This window comes from Phalacrocorax carbo, chromosome 1 (genome assembly GCF_963921805.1).
Source record: "Phalacrocorax carbo chromosome 1, bPhaCar2.1, whole genome shotgun sequence".
Classification (NCBI taxonomy): Eukaryota; Metazoa; Chordata; class Aves; order Suliformes; family Phalacrocoracidae; genus Phalacrocorax; species Phalacrocorax carbo.
Window position 1 is genome coordinate 69,052,126 of NC_087513.1, and position 22,850 is coordinate 69,074,975.

The 22,850-nt window shown below is 43.5% G+C and overlaps 1 protein-coding gene across 1 annotated transcript in view; it reads left to right on the forward strand.

Annotated features, from left to right (window-relative positions):
• CACNA1C (calcium voltage-gated channel subunit alpha1 C) overlaps positions 1 to 22,850 on the forward strand; it is a 488,452-nt gene that overhangs the window by 439,066 nt on the left and 26,536 nt on the right. The window contains exons 33-34 of the mRNA XM_064458535.1: positions 16,580 to 16,612; positions 19,645 to 19,773. Coding sequence (XP_064314605.1) covers positions 16,580 to 16,612; positions 19,645 to 19,773 — 162 coding nt within the window. The remainder of the gene's footprint in view (positions 1 to 16,579; positions 16,613 to 19,644; positions 19,774 to 22,850) is intronic.

The following is a 22,850-nucleotide window of genomic DNA, read 5'->3' on the forward strand; positions in this document are numbered from 1 at the left end:
ATCCATGGGAGAGTGTACAGACACAAATCCGTGCGTGGGGGAAAGAGAGTGTGTATGCAAGCATACGTAGTTTATACATATTTGTGTTGCGAATGGTTGTTGATGGAGACACATGGGTTGCTGTGTATGTAACTGAGTCTATGAACATGTTTTCTGAGCCAATGTGGCTATCTTACTGTGCAAGTTTGACCTGCTTATGGGTGGGTGTTTATACCTGAGAGTTTTTTGTATGTAGGCATGTTCATCTGCATGCCTGTGGGTGAGTGTACACTTGCATGTCAAGTTCAGTGTATTTTTGTTAGCATGGCTGTGCATTCAAAGAGTGAAAAGGCATGTACTCATGAGGTAGGCCCCCAGGTTGCCTTCAGCATTTCTGAGTGCTTTAGGAAGCAACTGCTTAAAACACTTCCATGGTGTGGAGATATGTCAAGTGATAAGACCAGTTGCACTACCTTAGGCCCACTAGCTTACTGCAACTTGGGAACATCTCCTAAGTCCCCCCAACCAGCTCCACAGGCACATGGAGATGTATCTCACACACTGAGTAACTGCAAAGGGCAGGTTAAAATCTGGTGGGTTTGAAAACTTCAGAGTGGCACAGTTTCTGCCAAATTCACTTTTAAATTGCTTTACTTTCAAGCTGCTTTTTAAGAGCTTTGCTTCTCAGTTAGTGTTACACAACTAACTTCCTAACCACAAAATAAAGATTTTTTCAAAATTTTATGGAAACGTTCAGTGACCCTATTTTGGGCCACACTCAAGCCACTTCTTAAGTAACTAGAGAGGGAGGGGAGGACTTTCCAATCTGCTATTAAAAAAAGAATTTCCAAGGCAGAGACCACATCTACCATGTATGAACTCTCTTTAAGTGCTAAGACCAAGAATGGCTTTTGGGGAATAAGATGAAAGATTATGTAATATACAGGGCCTGGGAGGTAGGACCTGTGGGTTGTCTTCCTTGGACTTTGACTAGATCCCTACACGTCAGCCTCCCCATCAATAAACTGGAGATTGTTATTATTCCCTGCGTTAAGAAAGCACTGCTATCAGTGTTTACAAAACACTTTAAGTTCCTTAAAAGAAACCATTAAGGTGGTAAAAATTTTTACTATCTATTATAATAACAGGAAAGCAAATGTTATAGGAATTGAAAAAAAGCCATCAAATTTGGAATATGTCATCCCTAGGCACAGGCTTGCATTTCCTGCCTTTCTACATCAGCAGACACAGCCTGGAGTCGAGTGCTGTGAAGCTGACTGACAGCCTGCTGTCCCCTCCTCCAGGCAAAGAAAGTTGCTCATTACTATTTGTTGTGCTGTATCAAAGGGGGAAATCAAGTTTGATTTTTGCTCTGTGCTATGGTGACCAAAGTGATGAAAGAAAAACAGTCAGACCCTGAGTCATTGGGAAAGCTGTCAATGCAATATCCTTCCTCTCAGTCTGAAAGAAAAGCCGACACCTCTGTCGTCCACAGGGTCCTTTTCCTTCATCCTTTCCTCTGCCAGTGTCAGACCAAAGATTCCCTGCGGCCAAGCCTTCGTTTGCCACCAAAGCGATGCTCATAGTAGTGCCCACTGAGCTGGATGAGTCCCTGTGGGCAGCTGAGAGGCTGGCCCATCCAGCTGCAGTGGGCAAATGTGCGAGAGTTACAGAAGCGTGTTCAGGAGGGAGCATGTGTGTCTCCAGAGCACCAGCGTAGGTACAGTAGGGATGTCGTGTGTTTGATTCTGTCTGTCTGTCCTGAGAGAATGTCAGGGAGGGAGGGTTTGTACCTATCTCTGAGCCTGTCACCAAGGGCTTCTGCCAGAGCCTCTGAGTGTGTCTGTATGTACTTGTGTGTTTGTCAGCCGTGTCTGGGAGTGCATGAGGATGACTGAGCAAAACCATCTGGACTGGTATCCCTCCCGCCCATTCTACTCAGTGGCCATACTAGAGTGCCTGAGTGTGTCTGTGAACACTGCAGGAGGTATAAAGGAGGTGGAGGAGGTCGCCATGACAAGTGTGCAACATGATACAGCAGATGCGACGAGCCAGCGGGGTGTGCATGGATACGAGAAGAGATCTATTAGGGATAGGGAATTGGTGACTTGCAGGCTTTTGCAAAATAATGGAATACTTCCCTGCGTAAGTTGCCCTCCTGTTGTAGCAGTACATGTATTTCTAAGAGTGAGTGTTGAGACTGGTCTGAGGGTTGATGGAAATGGTGGGTTTTTTAATGGGCAAAGTGTCAGAAGGAGAAACAGGAATGTGCAACATTGTGTGTGATCTGATCTCTGGTCGCATCTGGAAGGCATAGGAGCTGGATTCTTCAGGAAGTAGCACCCCATGAAGGTTAGAGAAATCCAAAAGCTATACTGCTGTATTCCTTCCCCTAGAAAATGTTGGTCAGGTCTGTTGTGCCCAGGCCTGCTGGGTAGTGGTTTTTCACTTGTCTATCAGATATTCAGGAGAGCTGACTGCTTTGTGTCTTGCAGTTCTGAAAAGTTTTCCAAATTCCGGTAGGAAGTCAGCAGAGGGTTGCATCTTGGTTGATTCCTGAGGATGGGTGCAGTAAGGCCAGGGAGATACCAAAGCATTCAGCTCCAAGAGTACTTGGAGACCTGTGCAATGATTTCTCCTTTAGTCTTTTTTTATTTCTGAAGTAGCTCAGGCTTAAACCAGGCGCATGGGGCCTTTCCCTGCAGTCATCTTGCTTTTGGTGTCAAGAGGCTTCATATGATTTGTCATGGGCTCCTGCTCCCATTCTTTGGAATAGCTGACAGCTTATACTCAAGTCCCCCTCTCACCTTCTCCTGCACTTCTCCCTTTTAACCCACCCCCTGCCTTTCTTCCTTTTCTCCCTTGCTTTCCTCCCCCTCGTCTCCAGCCACACTAAACCTCACAAGTTCATTTTCACCCTCAGTCAATGTGTCTGAAGGCAGAGAACCAGTGGCTTAAGTCCTGGAGTCCTTATTCAGGGAGAACTGCCCCAGGGCATTTTGCCTGCGCAAGGACTAGAGGTCGGCCCCGGCGACACAGTCCTATACACACACACCCCCCTCAATGGGAGCAAGGATCGGTGGAAGGACGACATACATCTAGCCTGCACCTCAGTTGGGACTGGCATTCATCTCTGTCGCTGCGTCTGTCTGTCTGTCTTTCTGTCTCTGCCTGTCTGGTTCTCTCTGCTTCCATGCCCTTTGCTGCTCAGATTTTGGCCACCAGCTGCCACTGGACACAAATCTTTGCAATTCCTAGAACTTGCAAGTTCATTTACCCAAACCTGCTGGAAGATGCAGAAAATGTCTCCCTCCCTCTCTCCTTCTCCCCCTCTCTCTTTCTCAAATGCCATCTGGGTAGCAGAGGCCTCCAAATTAGGTAGCAAAGGGCTGGAGAAGCACAGTGGCTTCCTTTGACATCTTGTGTTGTCATACCCTTACTGCTGCCATCCTAGAAGTTGTATGTAGTCCTGAGCTATCCATGTGTGTGTGTATATGTATGTATATACGATTTGTTTTCTTTTTGGAAAAGCTACTGATAAAATTGATGTGGGGGTGGATTTAGTTTGCTTTTTTAAATATCTGGTGGTGTTTTATTGCTAGAATAATTCATGTAACACACCACGGTGGCCCCAGCTTCACTATGTAGGAAGCCACGTTGAAGCATGGTTGTGAGCTGTAGCAGTGGCAAATGCTAGTAAACAAGTGCTTTATTTTGCCTTTGGTGAACATCAGGAGAGCTGCCTTCAACTCTTCCCCAAATTAGGCTTAGATCAATTTGAATTTGATCGGTCCCATGCTTAATCAACAACTCTAGTGCATGTTTTTTACCGTGTTGGTGAGAAAGAAATATGGTAAGACTATCTGACCACAACCATGTTTGAACAGGGTTCTTTTTATTTTATTTATGTATATTTTTGTCATGAAGATGGGGCTTCTTTTTCTTCTCTTTTGGCTTAAAAATGTTGGTATTCTGAGTGCATTTCCAGAGTTCATAATATGATTTGCCCATTCAAAGAGGTGATTTTGGCAACTGCACAACTGTCTCTGTAAGGAAGTCTACGTAAAACATGGGCAAACAGGAATAAAAAAAGTATGTGTTTTTTTGCAGAAAAGGGGATAGTAAATGTAAGTTACTCTTTCCTCAGTTTACCTGAGTAGAGCTGTTACTGATGACTAGCTATGTTAGCATTGTAAGAAGAAAACATGAGGTTCTATGGGCAAAAAGACGTTGAAAGACTCTCCATAGTACCCATTTTTGAGGAAATACCTCAATATTGTGATTTCCACAAAACTACTTGTTATACTTGGCTTCTAACATTATTCCAGGTGCATGGAATAATCAGAACATATTTTAATGCAGGGGGAGATTTAAGAGCAGCATAAAAATAAATTTGCCGTACTGGGTAAATATAGCAAACATGCTAGTCAATTAAAATCTGAGAAACTGAAGATAAAGATTCCAGGAGAACAAATAATTAAAAACTAGTTGTAAAAGTAGTAAAAAGAAAGTTAGACAGCCCTATAGCTGTAAGACTCCATGCACAAACCTGTCTGGAGTCCTTCTGGGTGAAAATGTTTAGAGCTCTCTTTAAAATGGTGGAGCACAGCATCTCATCAACTGCACTGAGAATTGGATCATGCTTTTAATTACTGAGGCTTTCACATACCCAAAACCTCATTGGGTTTTAAGGTTTTTAGGGAAGGAGTCCTGATTTCTTATTTGACCGTAAATTATTGTTACAGTAACAATAATAGCTAATAGTAGGGAAAAAAAAGTACCACAGGCCTTGTCCTGTGTTGGTTCAATGGTAAAACAAGTGTGTGGCAAGTACATTTCAGTACAAAGAGCTCTTTAAAAAGCTACGTCCAAATTTTCTGACCAGTATTTAACTTTTCTTGTCATTTTTCTATCACATCACTTTTAAAAAAAAAAAAAGCTACAATATTCTGGCATCAGCATTTGCAATACAGTTATATTTTATTTTCCTTTTAATGCCAATATGTTTTTCCACAAAGGCAGTTAAAACACTCAAAAGAAAAAATAATAAAAAACGTTAGAACTACCCTAAGCTGGTTATATTTTCCATTGGCTTACTATGCAGGACAAATCATTCCTTTTGCCTAGCAAAATATTCTTTTCACTTTCTCTGTGGTAGAGATTGTATGTTTATATGAGTCCATAAAAAAATCTCTGATTCCTTAGATCATCTCTTAATATATTAATTGTAATTAATGATAGCTCCCCGAGCATCATAAGTTAGATGGTGAAAAAAGTGCTTGGGTGAGTTCAAATCCAGCTCGTTCTGTCATCTAAGGCAATTCTGTGAAGCAGTGAAAAATGTTTTGTGGCATTTAATTCTTCTTTTTTCTAAGACCTACTTTATTTAGAAAGCCCAAGGAATTTTCCAACGTAGCTTTTCTCCACATGCAGATTGCAGTAATAAAGGGTGCCCAATCCCCTGTATTTCACTCATCCAGTTTTGCTGTAAAAGCTTCTCTTCTTCCAAATTACAGGAGCTTTTAACATCGGTCCTTCAAGACCTCATTGCGTGCACCCTCTTACTATTATGCAGATTTAGAGATCTGCTAACTGGTTCCAGATTGCACTGCCAGTTGCAATGAAAGCAATAAAGGTGATGGAAGAAAGGAAAACACACACAAGGATTTTACTTGTTTTCCTCTTTAACTTTGTCTTCTCCCTTATCTTCTCATCCCCAGACACTTTCTCCAAATTTTGCTGAAATCTTGGGTAGCAGAGATCATGTTTCCCATTCCTGGGCGCATTAGGAGTAGTTTTCAGCAAGGCAATAATTAGTTCCCCTCTACCTATTGTATCAGTGATTTTTGCTGTCTGTCTTCAGCCAAGATACCATCAGTCCAGGGGAAAGGCTGCTCCCTGTTGTGAAGGTTTCTATGCCAGGCACTCGGCAGCAGTTCAGCATGGTGATGGTTACCATTTTGCAAACCCAAATGCACAGCCTAACAGGAATTTTTGAGGTTCCCATTAAATAAAGACCTGATTGTGGGGGGTTTTTACTGGTAGGCAAAAGAATTTAGCCTCCCAGCCAGATTTGTATAAATTAATTTTACCCTTTCTAATACAGTCAATATAGCACCCTCATTTAGCTCCTGCCCCTCTACCCTCATATGTACCAGCCAGGCAAACATAAGGTGGGGGGGTTTTTTATTTCTCATTGGACAACTGTTTTTAAAATGGCTGTGCTCTTACCTTCCCTCACTGGTCTGTTCTTTGTGGAGACTGTCTAGCACAACATGCCAACAAAATGACTTCTGCTTCATATATCTTCCTAGACTTCTGCTAAATGGGACCCATTCCCAGCTGCATCCAGATGACCTAGCTGTAGAGACTGGATTGCTGCTTAAGGTCAGCTGATGGATAGCCTAAATGTGGCTCTGACCCCAATTGGTTGTAAAATTGACAATGTTGTAGAGTACTGGGACATCCCAGCTGGTCACATCCCGGTTGTTCTCTCAAAATCCACTTTTAAACTCAGAGATACCAGTCAGCAGTGCTGTCTGCTGAGCTTTGTCTGAGTGACTGGGAGAAAATCTGCTTCACCCAAAGCCAGTTCAAGTGACACCTTTTCTTAAGCTGAACAGACATGAAGGCAAAGATGCCTTAGCAGTAAAGAAACACTTGCTAATAGAAAGGCACTAAAACAAATTGGAATTTAGAGCTAGGGATTTTGAGGCTCAACTGTTTGCCCAGACTTGAACATAGTATGTCACACACAGTGAGCATTACTTATCATCCAAACTATCCATACTATTTTTTTTTAACCAAAGTATCCATCAAATCAATAATCATTTATTCTTGGAAAGAGGTGTAGAGCAAAAATCCATTGCTCAGTAGCATTGTAACAGCTAACTACAGTCTCCATATAACTACCTCTCACATGCTCTGATAATGCCTGTGACTGGCATTTCCAATCCCAGAATGGCTCTCAGGCTTTATTGTATCCCATATGAACATAGAGAAATGTAGTATGACTCCGTAGACTGTTTTATTCTAGGAAACAGTCTGCATCAACATTAAATAACTTTCTAATTTAAAAGGCAATGAAAAGACATAGCCTGGGAATTAAACAGTAACTGCTACAAATCTCAAATTAAAATGGTCCATAACAAACTCTCTCTTTGGGCTGCTGGTATCTCTGGCTATCCTCCCTTGAGCAGACATTCATTACCCGAAAGTAAGAGGGGCTGCTAATTTACCTGTATCTACTGCCTTTTGCAGTCTGCAGTTCTGTTGCATTTGGATGAAGGCAGATTGGGTTTTCTCCCATTTTCAATGGCATGTGTAGTTTCTTTCAGTACCTTAATCAAAGCATAAGATGGCTCATTCACCTTCACCCTGTTCCATAGCCTCTGGGCTTGCAGAAGGAAGAATCCTGGCAATGCTGTATGCAGATTCTTTGAGCTGGTAGGCTGCCTGCCTTCCTACCCGGAAAACCCTGCTCATGATCTAGTCTCCATCTGCCTCCATTAGTCCCCAGAAGAGCTATCATACTGAGGAGTGGGTATTTTGCTGCATACCACAGGCCTGTTTCTGACTTTAACACCACCAGTGTAATTCCCCATCAGTTATACAGGAGTTGCAGAGATCTTCCTTCTGGATTCACATGCTCCTGCCAACCACCTCACAGTAAGCCCTTCATAGTGAGCTCCCAGCAAACCTCTTCACAGATGGAGCCCTACAAAGTCCAAAGGTCTCCAGCATCCTTTCTGCCCTAGGCAGGTGAGGCTGCCCAGAGAAACTCCAGTAACACCAATACATAGAGGGCACCAAATTTCAATCGGTTCTTCATTTTTCCTTCTTCCTTATCCTTTTCCCACACCATTGAATCCTATCAGTTAATTAATAGGTAATAAACAAATAGCTGGAGAAATGGTCAAACACTCAGTGCACTGAAGACAAGCACAGCCATGACAGAAGAAGGACATGTTCTGGGATTTTGCTTAATGCCTTAAATCGTCAGTCTGCAGGGAAGATGAAGCCAGTAGATGTTACTTACCCTCTCAGTACTAACAATGTATTGCAAGGTGTTAGAGACAAGGAAAGCCTCCGCCTACCTATGGCTCAGGAAATGCATCTTAAAGAACTCTGCTGCCATTATCCTTTCCAAAACAGGCTGTGGGATGGTACAAGAAATAGAAATATCTACACTTTATACAGCACACCACAGCATGTCTTTAAAGTAACTGAGACTGGTATGAATGCTTTGAACAGTCTCTTTCTTCTGTTTCATTTCAAGATCAAAATCAGTGGCATGGTCTTAGTACACAAGAACTTCAGCAGGCCAAGGTGTGTCAGAAACCATCTCTCTACTTACAGCCTTCCAGAGCAGCTGTGTTTTCACAACACTGCTACAGATAAGAAGTGAAGATGATGGATTCATTTGGGTGTTTGGGATAGGTGAACCTGGATACAAAAAGAACTGTCATTTGGAATAAGTCAAAACAAGACATGGGCTGTTGCTCCTTCTGGAAAACTATCCCCACAGATTTCTCTTCCTCTCTTCCTCCATCCCTCCCAGGCAATTAAAAAAAAAAAAAAAAAAAAAAGACCAATGTAAGAGAGAACATACATCTTAAAGTGGTGGATGAAAAGAAGACCGCCCTTTTCAGCACAGTGACAAATACACTGCTGGATTTGGTGTTTAAAAGCCATATTAATTTTGCCATAGGAAAGGCTGTGTGACGCATTGGACAACTTAGGAACAGCAATGAGGAAACCATTGGCATGGATGGTAATAAAGCTGAGGAAAGCTGGATACCTGGGAACACTAAATTTTCATGCTTGCTCTCTCTCTGTCATGCTCAGTGGTCTGGTCTGTTCCCAGGGTCATCCCCCTCAGTCTACTCAGGCTGGGACAGCCTGATTACCTCCTGTGGGAGCCATTGTCCTGTGGATCAAGAATTGGTCAAGTGAAAAGGCAAGTGAATGAAAAAAGTGCACTCTGTCACAGATGGCCTCTAGCAGAGGTGTTCAAATCAGCAACACCTCTCCTCAGCTGATACTCAAACCAGAAAATCCTTTAAGCCACTCCACCTGTCAAACAAAAGTTAAAGGTCCTGCACACAGGTAGCCTTTCAACATTTATTTTCATGGCTTGTTTTATCTTCAGAGCCTTCCCATCCAGATGTTCTAGGGCTTTTTTTGGCTACCTGTCCCACAAAACACAAACAATCAAACACAGGCAAGCTGCACCTGCCTCTCTGACTCAGACCAGTACTTGTTCCTGAAGATGAGCACTACATCTCTGACAGTCTTTAATATCTGCTTGTTTCTCAGGAGCCGCCCAGGCTTGATTACCATAAGACTTGAACTCATCATTTACCCAGAGCTAATGAGAAGGATTATTAAAGCATCCTGAAAATTAAGAAAAATTTGCATAGACATACTTTACCAATTGTTCTGCTTTTCTGAAAGTCATGAAAAAAAATTGAGCTTTCAGCTGTGTAAAAAGTGACTCTTTCTTTAACTGTCCAGTAATTGTCAATCAAGGGTAATCTGCATAACCAAATTAAAGCAATTGACTTTCCTTATATTTACCTTAAGCACTTGGAACCATAAGATTACTGTCTGACAATTTCATGGTTATATATATGAAATTAATTAATAAGCTATTCAAATTGGTATGATTTGCATATTTGAAGCTAATTAGAAAAGCAAGTCCTAGAATTTCACAATCTTAGAATACATAGGAAATGAAGGAAAAAACTGATAGCTGCAAGACTCATTTGCTTTAAAAGTTACCTTGACCTTATTGCCTGTATTCGAAATCGGCTTTTGTTGCATATGGATATGCTAATATTTCCCCCGAGATCTGAGATCACGTGGAATCTATGTGAAGTATAAATGCGCATATGTATATTGCATTTGTATGAGCTGGCGTTTTATGTCTATTGACCCACATGAGTTAGTGCAGGCAGAAATGTAATGGTGTAACTTCGTTGCAGGTGTCACATTTTTCCTAATTCCCCTTATTGCACCAAATACAATTTTAATTCCCCAGTGCAAGAGATTTCAGTCTCTTCTGCAGAGATGTCTGTGGATTAGCATATTACATTGCACTAGAACAACTCAGGGCTTTTTCCAGGGAAGTCAGCAAGGTGTTCACCATTTGCCCCCCGTAAAGGCAGCATCATGCATGTTTAGTCCCTCTCTTCCTGTAAGATGGTGCCTTTTTCTAATAGGCACTAAAAACAAGCCTCAATTTATGAAAACTATCCAAAAAACCTCTGGTGCTTCACCCAGGTTAGTGTTATAGGAAGGTTTGATTTTTTGTTTCACAAAATCTCCTTGTAATTGCAACATGTTTTTCTGTTTTAAAATAGAATAAAAAATAAAAATTGCAAAATTTTCAGCAAAAGGTCATTCCAACAGAAATAATTGAGGAAAATCAAAACATTTGCTTAAGTAAAGTAAAACCAGTTTATTCTAGGATTGATTTTTTTCATAGTTAAATAACATTTCTAATTGTAATGAAAACTTGAAATGTGTGAGAAGAGAAAATGTGAGATTTCAATCTTATATTCCTTAAATGCTTTTTTCAAAATTTACATGTTTCTACAGAATATTGCGCTTTCAGCATCAGTGTTCTTCTAGTGGAAAATATTTTTGTAGAAAAAACTAATTCTGGCTAGTTTTATTCAAAATATTCCCAGAAATTCTCAAAGAACTGCACACTTAAGAGAATAATGCAGTTTGCCTGGCTTTTTTTTTCCTGCTAATAATTTGATTTCACCGTAAAGTTGTGGGAATTGAGAATTATGCCATCTGCAATCCAGCAGTATTCCCTGTCAGAGAAATAACAGATACATTTCTGCCTGGTCTACATAAAATTTCACAGACTCTGGTGGAAGGTGGATTATCTCTCGAGTTCTTGTGATTAAAACCACACACAGCAGTGGCAGACAGATGACTCTGGAGGGGTTTGTGGTAACTCCCCAGTGTAATGGCAGGCTATTACCTGCCAGCAGCGAGGCCCTGACTTTTTCCAGCTCTCCAGAAAGACTTGTGTTACTCAGACAGCCTCCTGAGGTCACTTCAGACTTTTGACACTACAAACACCAGAAAAAGTCTAGTGGCTTTTCTTTTATCACGTCTCCATGGCTCTGATAAATTCTAAATCTCTTTCTTCCCAGTAAACTTTTCCTAGTAAATTCTTGTTCTTCTTGAAGCTCATGCACTTGCAGAGCCCATCTCAGCTTGTGTATGACCCACATGTGTGAAAGAACAATCTCCAGAACAGTAGTGCTGTTGGCTTGCAGTTGCCCTATTTGTGCCCTTTATATCCAGTCAAGATGAAGGTGGATAAGCAACTGAAACAGCCCTTCAGTTCTTTCTCACCCCCTGTAGCAACAAAACTAAATCACTGTTGCTTGTCAGGTATCCCTTAATGAAACTGCTTTTAATTCCCCTCAAAATCTTATCTATGTTTGTACAATGAATTAATTTCCCCAGAATGTCTCTTTGCGCCCTTCCTTTTGTTCCAAGAATGTCACGGATGCAGTATGGCTAAAGTAGGCAGGACTCTTGGAGAACCTCTAGATGCAAAGAATTTGAGTTAGAAAAGACTGATATCCTAGAACTGCAAATGAGCTACACAGCACTGCAGCCTCCTCAGGTAAACTCTACAGTGTGATTATCAGAGGCATCGTTCCTGCAACAAGTAGAAAAAAGTAGGAAGTGAGCGTCTATCACCCCCTTCCTCATGGGAGAAGGCTAACAGACCAGTGGACAGGTTTCCAACAGATACAGCATCTTCATGGGTAACTTTTCTTTCTCCAAATGTCAACAACAATCAAGGAAACATCTTAGCATGCTGACATCCATCACCAACAACCAACTACTGCAAGTGGTCTCCTACGGGCTTCATCCACAAGCCTTAGCGGAGAAATGCTATTATACATTGTTTGTCACAAAAGGCAACACAAGCATCTGACTATTTGTTTTCTTGAGAAATATGAAGATACTCTGTCATATCATGGTGCCAAAGTCTCAAACACAAATTTCCTCTCATCTCTTCAAACCTAGGACTCCCAGGCAAAATTAGAAGTCTGTCGTTGTCCCGCAGCATTGACTGAGACAACTCTCACTAACAAAGCAACAATAACACTGTGCATTCGTCTGCTTAAATGTTCTCCAGATCAAGCCAGGCCAAAGTCCTCCACAACATAAAGGTTGGATTCTGTCTTGCCAAAAGAGATTCCTCCCTGTGAATGGAAGAAGTCTTGTTAGAAAGTAAAAAACTATCAGCAAGAAAGTTTTACTCCTCAAACATCAGGAAAAAATCCGTTTGGACTTCCTAGCAAAGACTGGATCCCCTGAAAAGGCTGAACACATCATCTTCAGTGTGTCCTGTGGTGTAGAAAAAATTACTACCATCAAGAGTGCTGGTAATGGGAATGCCGCCTGCCTGTACCATCATCTCAGCAGCAGTCAGGGTTCTACAACTACTGAAACATACTTACCCAGCAGTCAAGGAGCCTCCTTGGATATATTGATTAAATAAACGCTCTGCAAATTTCATGGAGCTCCCCTTCAGGCATTTCTAGGTGCTGCTTCTCTGGATAGCCATTATAGTTGTCAGCAAACCAGCCAAAAATGCCAGGGACCTCCAACCTCTCAGCATGGTCCTCCATCTCCAGTGTTCCGCAGGGATGAAGTGGGATTGATTTCTCTTCTCAGGATTTTTCTACTGAAACTTTCATTTGAAACTATTTATTAACACACCGTGTTGTTTTCTTCCAAATCTTTATTGATCCAGAATATATTCTAAGCCATGCATATTTCAAGGGGCTTTGATACTACTATGACAGTACAAAGTCTTTAGCCTTTTGGCTCATATTTTTGCTCCTGTCTTTACAGCTTTGACAAGCCAAGTCATCCGTTCTCAGACTTTCAGAATGGATTACATTACAGCACAAACATTGTATGATATTGACTGTTGCGTATTGCCCTTCAAACATTGAAACTGGTTATTCTGGAGAGCAAATTTTATCCTCTCCTAGCTTCCAAAGAATTCATGCTATAATCAGGATTTGGAAACCCATAGACACAACCTGTTGAAAACTGTTTCCTTGACTTGATGGCAAGATCAGACACCAAGTTTGATATGTGAGTCAGTATGAAGGTTCAGGAGACTTTGATGCTCCCTGTACCCATCTGGAGGGGATACATTCTTTGCAAATAGCCACCAGTAAGCCTCACTCCCACCTACCCACGTGGAGCACAGTTAGCAGGAACACAGTACTATCAGTTACCTTATTCAGTCCTGCGGCCTCTGAGATTTTAAGTATTTCTCCATTGAATAAAACTGTCTTCTTTCCCAGAGACCTACTTACCTGGGATCCTGAATTCATGATGGGCGTAAGCCATGCCTTTCACTTTTGTGCCTGTAGGGGCTTTAAGGACGCACACAGTTTAGCAGCAGCCCAAGCAATGTGTCTTGTTTAAAATGTTGGTGCACACTGAACATAGTTAAAATGAGATATATGCATGCAATAATATTCTGAGGAGCTTTTCAGACATGCTTCAGGGATCACAATCTCCACCCTACTGAATCTTCACTTTGGCTTCTAGAACCTGCTTTTCTGTTTCTTGACTTCTTCTGCTCCTCAGCATTGCTATTAGCTTTTTTAATATGGTGACACCAACAGAAGAGATTAAAAAAAATATAAATGACCCCAGCAGTTTCATTGCACTCATCCCCATTGAGTGTCTTTACACACACACATCCTGCCTCAGATACTTCTCTTTCCATTCTTAGCCTGCAGGATCTCCTCTACATCACTCTTAATATGCCCCCAGACTTGTTTGTGATTTACACTTCAGGTTCCTTTTCTCTACGATGGAAATTGCGCAGAGCATCATGTCTTGACTGATATCACTCTTACTGTTGTTGCCCTTTCTCATTCAGTTACGTGAGTGCTACTTGTGCCCCAAATGACATGAGCAGGGTAGAATACTTGAAGTTCTTTGCAGGTTAGACCACATGCAGGGGAAAAGATGACTACAAGTAAAACAGAATACAGCCAAAGCTGCCTTCCGTTAAGTGGTGTAACTTCTCCAAACGCTCTTTGAAAGACGTTAAACAGATGAGGATTTGCTTTTATACATTGTTCTCAGATTTGTAGAAACGAAATCCTGTCCATTTCAGATGGGCATTAGACACTGGCTTTAATTCCAAGTACTTATCACCATGCCTCCACTACTGTGAACTGATGTGCCTACTACATTCTCAGGTGCCGGGTGCCTGTCCTTGTCCTAAAATTGGCATACCCACATCACCTGCAAGGTTGAAGATTCTCAGAAAATCTAGCAATAGCTGTCTCAGCTTTATAGTAAGGAATGACCACATTTGAAAGACCCAGTAACGGGTTCTCAGATATCTGTGCTCAGGTCTATGCAGTGGCTTTTTGGCACAGGTGGAAAATGGTAGGATTTGGCTCATCTCTGAAGCATTTGTGGACACCAGAAAATGTATTCAGCAACCTGCAGCTGGGAGTTGGTTTACCCCTCATATACTCATGCACAAAATACTCTATGCACAAGCATATCAGGAACTTCAGACCACAGTGCTAGAGTTTGTACAGATACAACTTGCCAGGGTTAACAGAAACTTCCCTGTGCTGCTTTTGAGCCTTTACTCTAAGTAGAGACATAATTTGCTACATATTTGACCCCATCTTAAAACACAGGCCAGTTAGCTCAGGGAATGAGAGAGGAGTAAATCAGCCTCTACTTACTTTCTTAGCAGTGCCAAAGATACTCAGAACCTTTGGTTTCTAGTTTTTCAACATGATGTCAGCTCCTCTGAGTTGAGCATCTCAGACCAACGGTGCCTTATATATTCATATCCATTTATACAGGTTTTTTTTTTTAACTGTTACATTACTATTGTCTGCACTTTCTGATTAAATACTAACAATATCAAAATGAAAATTAAGGTATAATATTCCACAGTAACTTACAAGGTTTCGTCATCCAGTCAGTCACAGATGCACCAACACTGTCCACCCGGAAGGATAGAGAATCCTGAAAGGTGCTGAAAATTTTTGGGCTTCCTTCAGTTAGTTTGAAGGGGCTTTGTACCTTATACCAGAATGCAGGAACTAGCAGAATAGAAAAGATGATTGTTAGAAAAGATGATTTGCAAAACTAGAAAGAGGAAGGGGGATGGGACAGAGAAACTCTTTGCTGGAAAGGAGATGTTTGCCCAGCAACACAAAATCAAAATCTATGCCTGTCTGTAAGAGGTGTCTCTATGGGCACCGCTCCTTTATTTGGTATTCAAGCCAACTTTTGCCTGTGCGTGATCTGAAAACACAAGAGCAAACATGTGAGAGAGGAGGATAAAAGCAACGAAAAACTGACACTACCAAAGCAATGAGTTAACCCAAAAGACTATTTTATGACTAGGCGTACCTTGGGTTTTTAATTGTTCTCATTTGCCTATATCACCAAATAGGCTGTGCATCCAAACAATGGATTTTATTTAGGTAATGCAATGCCAGTTTGGTTACTGCAGTGTCCTTGGAGAGCAGGAGCACACTGCAGGAATCTCCATGGCACTAGAGGTGAATTCTGTCGTTGGCAGAAATAGAAATTCATCAGTTTCAGCTTTGCTAATGTAGTCACAGGAAGTAATGACAGACATATGGCGTATGGGGCATATGGTAGAGGTTAGGCCTGAAGGATTATGTTACTATTGAACTGAATAAAGCTGGCTTTATTTAATTTTCAATTCTGCTTCTTACACCTACGGGTATTTGCAGCCTTGGGTGTTTTTTAGAATTGCTCTCAGTATTGGAAATGGCCCCAGAAGTTAATCAAGGAATACCAAGGAGAGTGTTTGCAGCAACTAGACTCTTCCAGGCATGTCCAGGGCTCAGCTCAGCCCAGCTCAGTCTCCAAGGTCACATCCATTGGGTCCCTGGATCTTTGCTGGGAGGTGGGTGAAGGTACAGCAAGATAACCAGCTTTACCAATCCACTTTGCACAGCTGGTGGGGGGTGTTGTAGGGTTGCAAAGAGCTAATTAGACTGTCCCAACCCATAGTATTAGTAACAACGTTACCACCACAACTGTCTGTAAGGGAATGGGGATATATAAATAGAAAGTGTTGCTTTAGCACCAGGATACTATGGGTTTACAAATCAGACTGATGCACTAGAAGCTGGCTGGTCCCTGTGCAGTCATGGCCTGGATCCAAGTTGGGGAGCTAAATTAGCACCTGTATTGAACTTGATAGTAGTGATACAATAAACATTTTAATAATATCAGTACCTCCACTGCCTGGATGCCAGGAGATACTGGGTGCAATTCACATATGGTGGTAGTGGATTGAGCCTACATCAAATTCAATGGAAGTTGTATCTACTTCTGCCATGGCCAGCTTTGATCCTGGGCATCCTAGGGAATAAGCCCAGCCCCTTGTGCATTTCTTTCAAACTTCCTTTTGCCCTCTTCTGCCATTTTGTTGCTCCTGTGTTAGCCAAGACCTAGTTTACTAGGGCTCTTGATTGGAGACTTATTACAGCTTATTTCTGTCTGCCTTTCTTTAAAGCCAGCTGAACATACCCAATGCTCTTCCTCTATGGTAAGACCGAAAATACAGACCACCTTCCCAGCTTCTGTGACACTCTTTCTAACACACTCCTTTATTCTCTTCTCCGTGATCACAAGTTCTCTCTCCAAGCCCAGCCTAGTTATTTGTGCATGAAGCTGCCATGTTGTGTATTGGTGTGAGTCTGGTGTTCACATGAGCTGTGAATATGCTGCACATGTGTATTTCTTGTGCATCCTGAGCTTTCCTTTGGTCAAGTTAACTGTCGTTCTGCCTTCTAATGACTCACCAAGAGAGAACTAGACCTGGTAAGATTTCTTGTTAGCAACAAACTATGTCACTATCAGTGTGATGCTGAATGAGTTTGCAATGTGACTTCGTGTCCAAGCCTCCAGACTAGAAAAGACTGGGTCTCTGAAGTCCTCTTCAATAAGGTGATTCACTGTAACATTTGAGTTCGTACTTTTCACAAAAAAGAAGCTGTGCAGTGGTGTCTATAAATTGCTGCCTTGATGTACAAGGCAGTTCCCACACCACCCCAACAAAGTTGCAGTAACTCCAGTGTCTCGACTGCAGCTTTGCAGAACCTCCCTCCTCTGGCAAGGATATACCTCGAAAAAGCTGGATGAAAACCAGGAGAAAGCAAGCAAGGCTACTCAAGCACCGGCTAATCTGTAGGCACCTAGTCTTAAAATGACCGTAATCTCCTGAGGCATCACTGAGTGTTTGTGGCTAAGTGGTTTGATGCCCATAAATTGCAGATTTGCGTCAGGGAAGAATTTGTTCTATTTTATATGCTGCTTAGACTTTGCCTACTCCCAGACCCTAGGAGGACAGGGATAATTTTCTGTCTGCAGCAGCTGCCTCCTCTCAGCAAGGAAAGACAAAGGAATGCTAAAACTTCTGCCTAGACCCATGTGCCAACTTGCTGCCATCCAAAGGGCCAAGCTGATGAGCAGCAGCAGGTAGAATAAGAAAACATTTAATTATTTTTTAGCCACAACCGCAGCAGTACTGCTGTCCACACAACTTTTAACTTTGGGCCTCAGATCTCTTATAGGTGGTATTGGAGTTTAGCTTCTTAGAGAAAGTGGAAAGGAGGCCATAGGACTTCTGTAGGATTGAGAGAGGTGCGTGACCTTATAGTTAGCCCTCTGGGACTGTAGAGCTGAGAGAATTGAATGCCATGATTTTTTATTTCTTGGAGGCCACATTCCCTCCTTCACCTCAGAGCAATTCCATCTGATTCACTGAAGCCCCCAGCCTGTTATCTAACTTAAAGTAGAATGACGTGAGATGTAGGGAGCACTCAGGCTTTTCCTTGACACGGCCCATTCCTCTAATCTTTTTCACCTGGTTACTGCACAGGCAGCAAGTGTCAGCCTTTGCTGCAGATTGGAGGAAGCTACCCAAAATATCCACCAGTGATTCACCACAGATAGACAGACAAACTACAGCTGAGGTGCAATCCTGAACTATTACACATAGCGCTGTGCTTTCTGTGCAAGTGGGGTTCACACACACTAGCAAGCAGCTATGGTCCCTGTGTCCCCCCACGGCTGCACAGCAGGAGCTGGGGCACCGACCCAGCTGGGGGCCAACAGAGCTGAGCACCAATCTGCTCGTGCTGGGTTGGAAACAGGAGCACACACAACGCACAGGTACGTTTCCTCATCTGGACTCTTATTCCCAGAAACATAGATCCAGGCAGTTCCTGTGCCTTGGGTTTTATCAGGAGCAGACAGACAAGCAGCTGCTGTTTTCACTGCCTGGTGACAGGAAATCCAAAGGGTCTGTTCTCTCTTGGTTTACACAGTGGTGAGTAGTTAACAGCAGGGGTGATCTGCACTGTTTCTTCCTCCTAAATGTTGCTCTTTCGGTGGTGTTCGGATTCAAACTGCAGTCTTTGCAGCCTGGGTGGGGACAGAGAGGGGGCTTCTGTGCACTTCTTTGCTCCACAGAAGGTCAAGTGGCAGGGTGACAGCGCTATCTCCTCCTGTGACAGGAGGTCACATTCCCACAGTGCTGCTAGTGGAAGCCACCAACTCCGCAGGCTTCGGACAGTATTTTAGGGGTTCAATGAACATGGAAACATGGCATTTTCTGTGCCTCGCCTCCCCTCAAGCTAGGCAGCGGGTCCTCTACCAAGGCCCAGGTGAGCCTACCACTGTGGCAGCACTCCGATGGATGTGCCCTTCACACGTGTGAAGGCTGAGGAACGTCAGAGCTGGTTACAGGCCCAGGGGAAAACGCTTAGGGACAAAGCAGATGCTGTGAGAAAAAAACAGGCCAGAAGAAAGACTATTTTAAAATATTGCATGCTTGAACAGTAGCAGTGAAGCCAAAATAAAACTTTAAAAAAATATATCAGTGTGCAGACTGTGGGAAGTACAAAGGGGTCATGAGAAATGCAAAAGGCCCAAAGGCAGAGCAGCGGGAGCGAGCGACCACGGCCCAGCCCCCAGAAGCAAGGCCACAGCAGTGCAGGGACAGCAGGGCTGCCAGCGGTGCCAGTGACGCAAGCAGCTGGGCAGGGGCAGAGGACACCATGCCCCCATGGGGTTTCGCACCCCAGAGCAGACCTGGGACCTGCTACTGTTTCCCAGCAGAGCAAGCAGCATGTGGCTGATGCCCAACACCAGATTCACCAGAACTGCTGGCTGAGGTTCTTGTTGGAGTAAAACATCCCAGACAGGTCAAAAGAGAATGTATCTTTCTCCTCCAGTACAATGTCAAAGGAGAATTGTATCTTTCCAATGTGAGAAGGAGATGTAATGGAGGGATTTATAGCATAACACATGCCTAATCCCCAAAAGCCCAGGCAACCTGAAGGGAGAGGCCAATGGCCTCAAGAGCCCCCACAGAGTAGCCTCACCACTGTGGGAGATAGGGCAGGCTTGTTGGGCCTCAGCCTGCCCCTGGGGTGCTGGGGCAGCGCAAGCCCAGGGAGGGGTACCAGGACAAGGAACAGTGCAGTGAGCTCTCGCCGTAGCGTCCTCTGTGGCCCAGGGCCCCTGTTCCTCCTGTGCTGTTGTAACTCCTGCCTCTGTGCCAATGGCTTCCAGAACACAGAGGAAAACTCTCGCATCTCAATCACCTTCTTCCGACTCTTCCGTGTGATGCGTCTCGTGAAGCTCCTGAGCCGAGGGGAGGGCATCCGGACGCTGCTTTGGACCTTCATCAAGTCCTTCCAGGTATTCTTTCACTTATCTCTAAGTAAGAGCTAACTCTTTTTTTATTTCCCCTTGGTGGCCCCTCGGGGAGTGGTTTCACCCAAGTGCCTGACCTCAAAGGCTACTGGTCAGAACTGTGTGCACCAGTGACCCGTGGCACGAATGAGAGTCAAGTAAATGGGGCTCACAGAGGATGACTGCCTGGGTATGAGTTTCATCTTTAAAGCATGAGCAATTGCTTGAGAGCTTCCTGAACAGCCTTGATAGCTTAATTCAGTTCAATTACTACCTGTCTGTAACCCTTCAATCTCCTTTTTTTTTTTTTTCCCTTTTTTAGCTGTATTTTATATCTGTTGCTTTAAGAGAAATACACAGCTATGGGGAAGGCGTGGGTCTCAAGTTTCCCTTAAGCTTTGTTTTAAGGATTTCCAGTGAGTGTTAGAGATATAGGGCTCCCATGCTTCCATCCAAGAAGAATCTCACCTTTTTGGCCCCACACCTTTGGCCCTGGTAACAATGTCAAGTTATTAAATTGCTGCTGCTTTTGCCCTAGAGGCAGGTTGCATTTCAGTGGTAGGTGAAGTACCAGAGTAGCCAGGGGAAGGCAAAGGAGACCAGTCTGGATAAGTATCATCACCTCTGGGGGAAAACAAACACCAAGAGATAGCTATTTCCTAAAAAAAACCTGCTTCCAAACCAGCCCCTAACTTAGCCATGTATAGAAAAAAATGGTTGTTAGAGAGGAAGCATAGGATATTCCTGCATTTTACAAGTACTTGGCCTGGATTTACTGGGCCAGCACAACCTGGATGCTAGCTGAGGCAGGTCCAGAGGAAGCGTGAGGGAAAGACAGCACAGGAATACAAATGGTGGTCTAAACATGAGAAAAGATGCAGGACACACCATTGGACAAAAGCATGGATAAGTATATTGTGTAACACACAAATCTTGAAACAGCAACTGTATATCCTTCAGACTGAGGCTTTAAATGGTCGACAGCATTTGTATTGACTCAAATGGGAAAGGAGCTGATCCACGCTTTAAAACATAAACCTCACCAGCTACAACACAAGCTGGGACCAAAGCTTGCAGTGCTGTGGATCACAATGACTTCTGTCTCTGTCAGCAGAGGCAGCACATGTGTACACCAGGAATCAGTCTGGACCTTTTCCAGAGCATCTCTTAGGTGGCCTCAGTAGCCACCAGGCTCATGCGAAGGACTCTCATTTTGCACACTCCTGACAGTCAGAGGGTCTAATATTGCACAGCATTTTTCTGACACATCTGTACCACAAGTGACTTTTTCCATTGCTTACACGGTTGCTAACTTCCAGGTTGTTATTTGAGTGTGTCCAGTGGGAACCATTTTGTCTGCATGCATAGGAATGAGATTCCCTTGGCACAGCTCAGCCATCCCTGATGCAGGGGACAGAGTCACACTTTCCAGTTCCTGCTTCTCCTCCCCTTGCCCCTGTGCCCCTCCAGCCTCTTTAGCAATAGCTCGCTCTTATCCTGAGCTCAGCTTGCCACAGCTTTTGGCTGGAGGGGATGAGATGGATGGGAAAGGGAGTGCCTGGTACTTCCCTCCAGTGACCTTCAGACCTCTTTGATTGGAGAGTGACTTTTAGGCAGGGTTGTAGGGTGATGGGAGAAAGTATCAAGGGAGGTATCTTCCACAGTGGGGGGGGGGGCAAGCACTGCCAGCGAGTGCCTTTTCCCTTGAAAGCCTTTAGCCATTTATAACTTAGTATTCTCTGCTGAGAGCTCCACCTCTTGCAACTATTGTGAGGCTCCTTTGGTAGCTAAGAATAGACACTGTGCAGAGCTCTTAACCCAGCCACTCCTACTGTCAAAATCTGTGATCCCTGCAGACTTTGTCTGACATGGGCTGTTCTCCGTGTCCCCACATGCTTCCAGGAAGCGTCTCTGCTCACACAGGGCAGCCTAATAAGCAACAAACTTCTGCCGGAGCTCAGAGCCCATAATAACTCTCATGTGCCCTGCGCATGGTGCGCAATGCTTACATACAAGTTGGGGCACCGGTCAGAGGAGTGTGTGGTGGGAAAATGCTCGGTGGGGTTTCTGCCTGCAGAGATAGCAACAGAGCCCAGGCTGGTGAGTGGGAGGAGTAGGAAGTGAGAGTGGTGCTGAGGGCAAGGCAAGGCCGTGGGAATCCCAGGGACAAAGTGGTAAAGCCAGGGAAGGACAGAGACAGAGGAGGACAGAGCCAGAAGAGTAGAATAGGGGAGGTGGGGAGCTGAAGGAGCCATGGGGAGTAGGGGGCAGAGGTGAGTAGGAAGATGCATCAGTGGAGAGGAGTGGACTGAGCAGAAGAAAATGGAAAGAAAGCGGAGGGTCAGATGGCCAGGAGAGATGACACTTTTCCCACCCCCATTTGAAAGACAGAAGAACTGGTAAGGTTAGGCACCTCATGTCCTGTCTGGACACTATCCCAGGAGCCTTTCTCAGTTCTCATGTGTATCGAGTCCCAACTAGATCATCACAAAATGTTTGGAGCCCAATTCTGAGCTGGTGTATCTCCACTGACAGTGTGGAATAATCACACAGATTTGTCTGACCCCATAAAACACAGAGAAATCTGCCCCTGAGCCTCAAGATGATGATTACAGACATTTTTTAAAGGTTTAAATTTTTGCCATTTTAGTATTCAGATCTCTTTGAGATTATTTCTGCAGGTCTTAGCCAAATCTCCGTAGCTGTGAGTGAAAATTTTTCCTTAATTCTTCCCGTAGGATTTAGGCCTTTTGAATTTAGGCATAAACTTAAAATGTATAAATAATCTTATATTTAAAAAAATAATAATGTTGTAGGCTTTTTATACTTTGTGAAATGGGGTGTTCAAAATCCAGATCAGGGCCTGTACTCCTATTTTCAGGATGAACATGTCTGCTCATTGCCTCTGAAGCAATGTCTGGATGTCTCTGGTCTGAGCTCTGCATATTTCAAAAGCAACAGAGTAGAAAAGTCCTCCTCAAAAGCCTGAGCCTGTGAGGTCCCAAGCTATGCCCTTGATTCCTGCTAGTGGCAGAGGAAACCAATAGCACTCAACACTTTGCTGATTGCACTGGCCTCTTCCT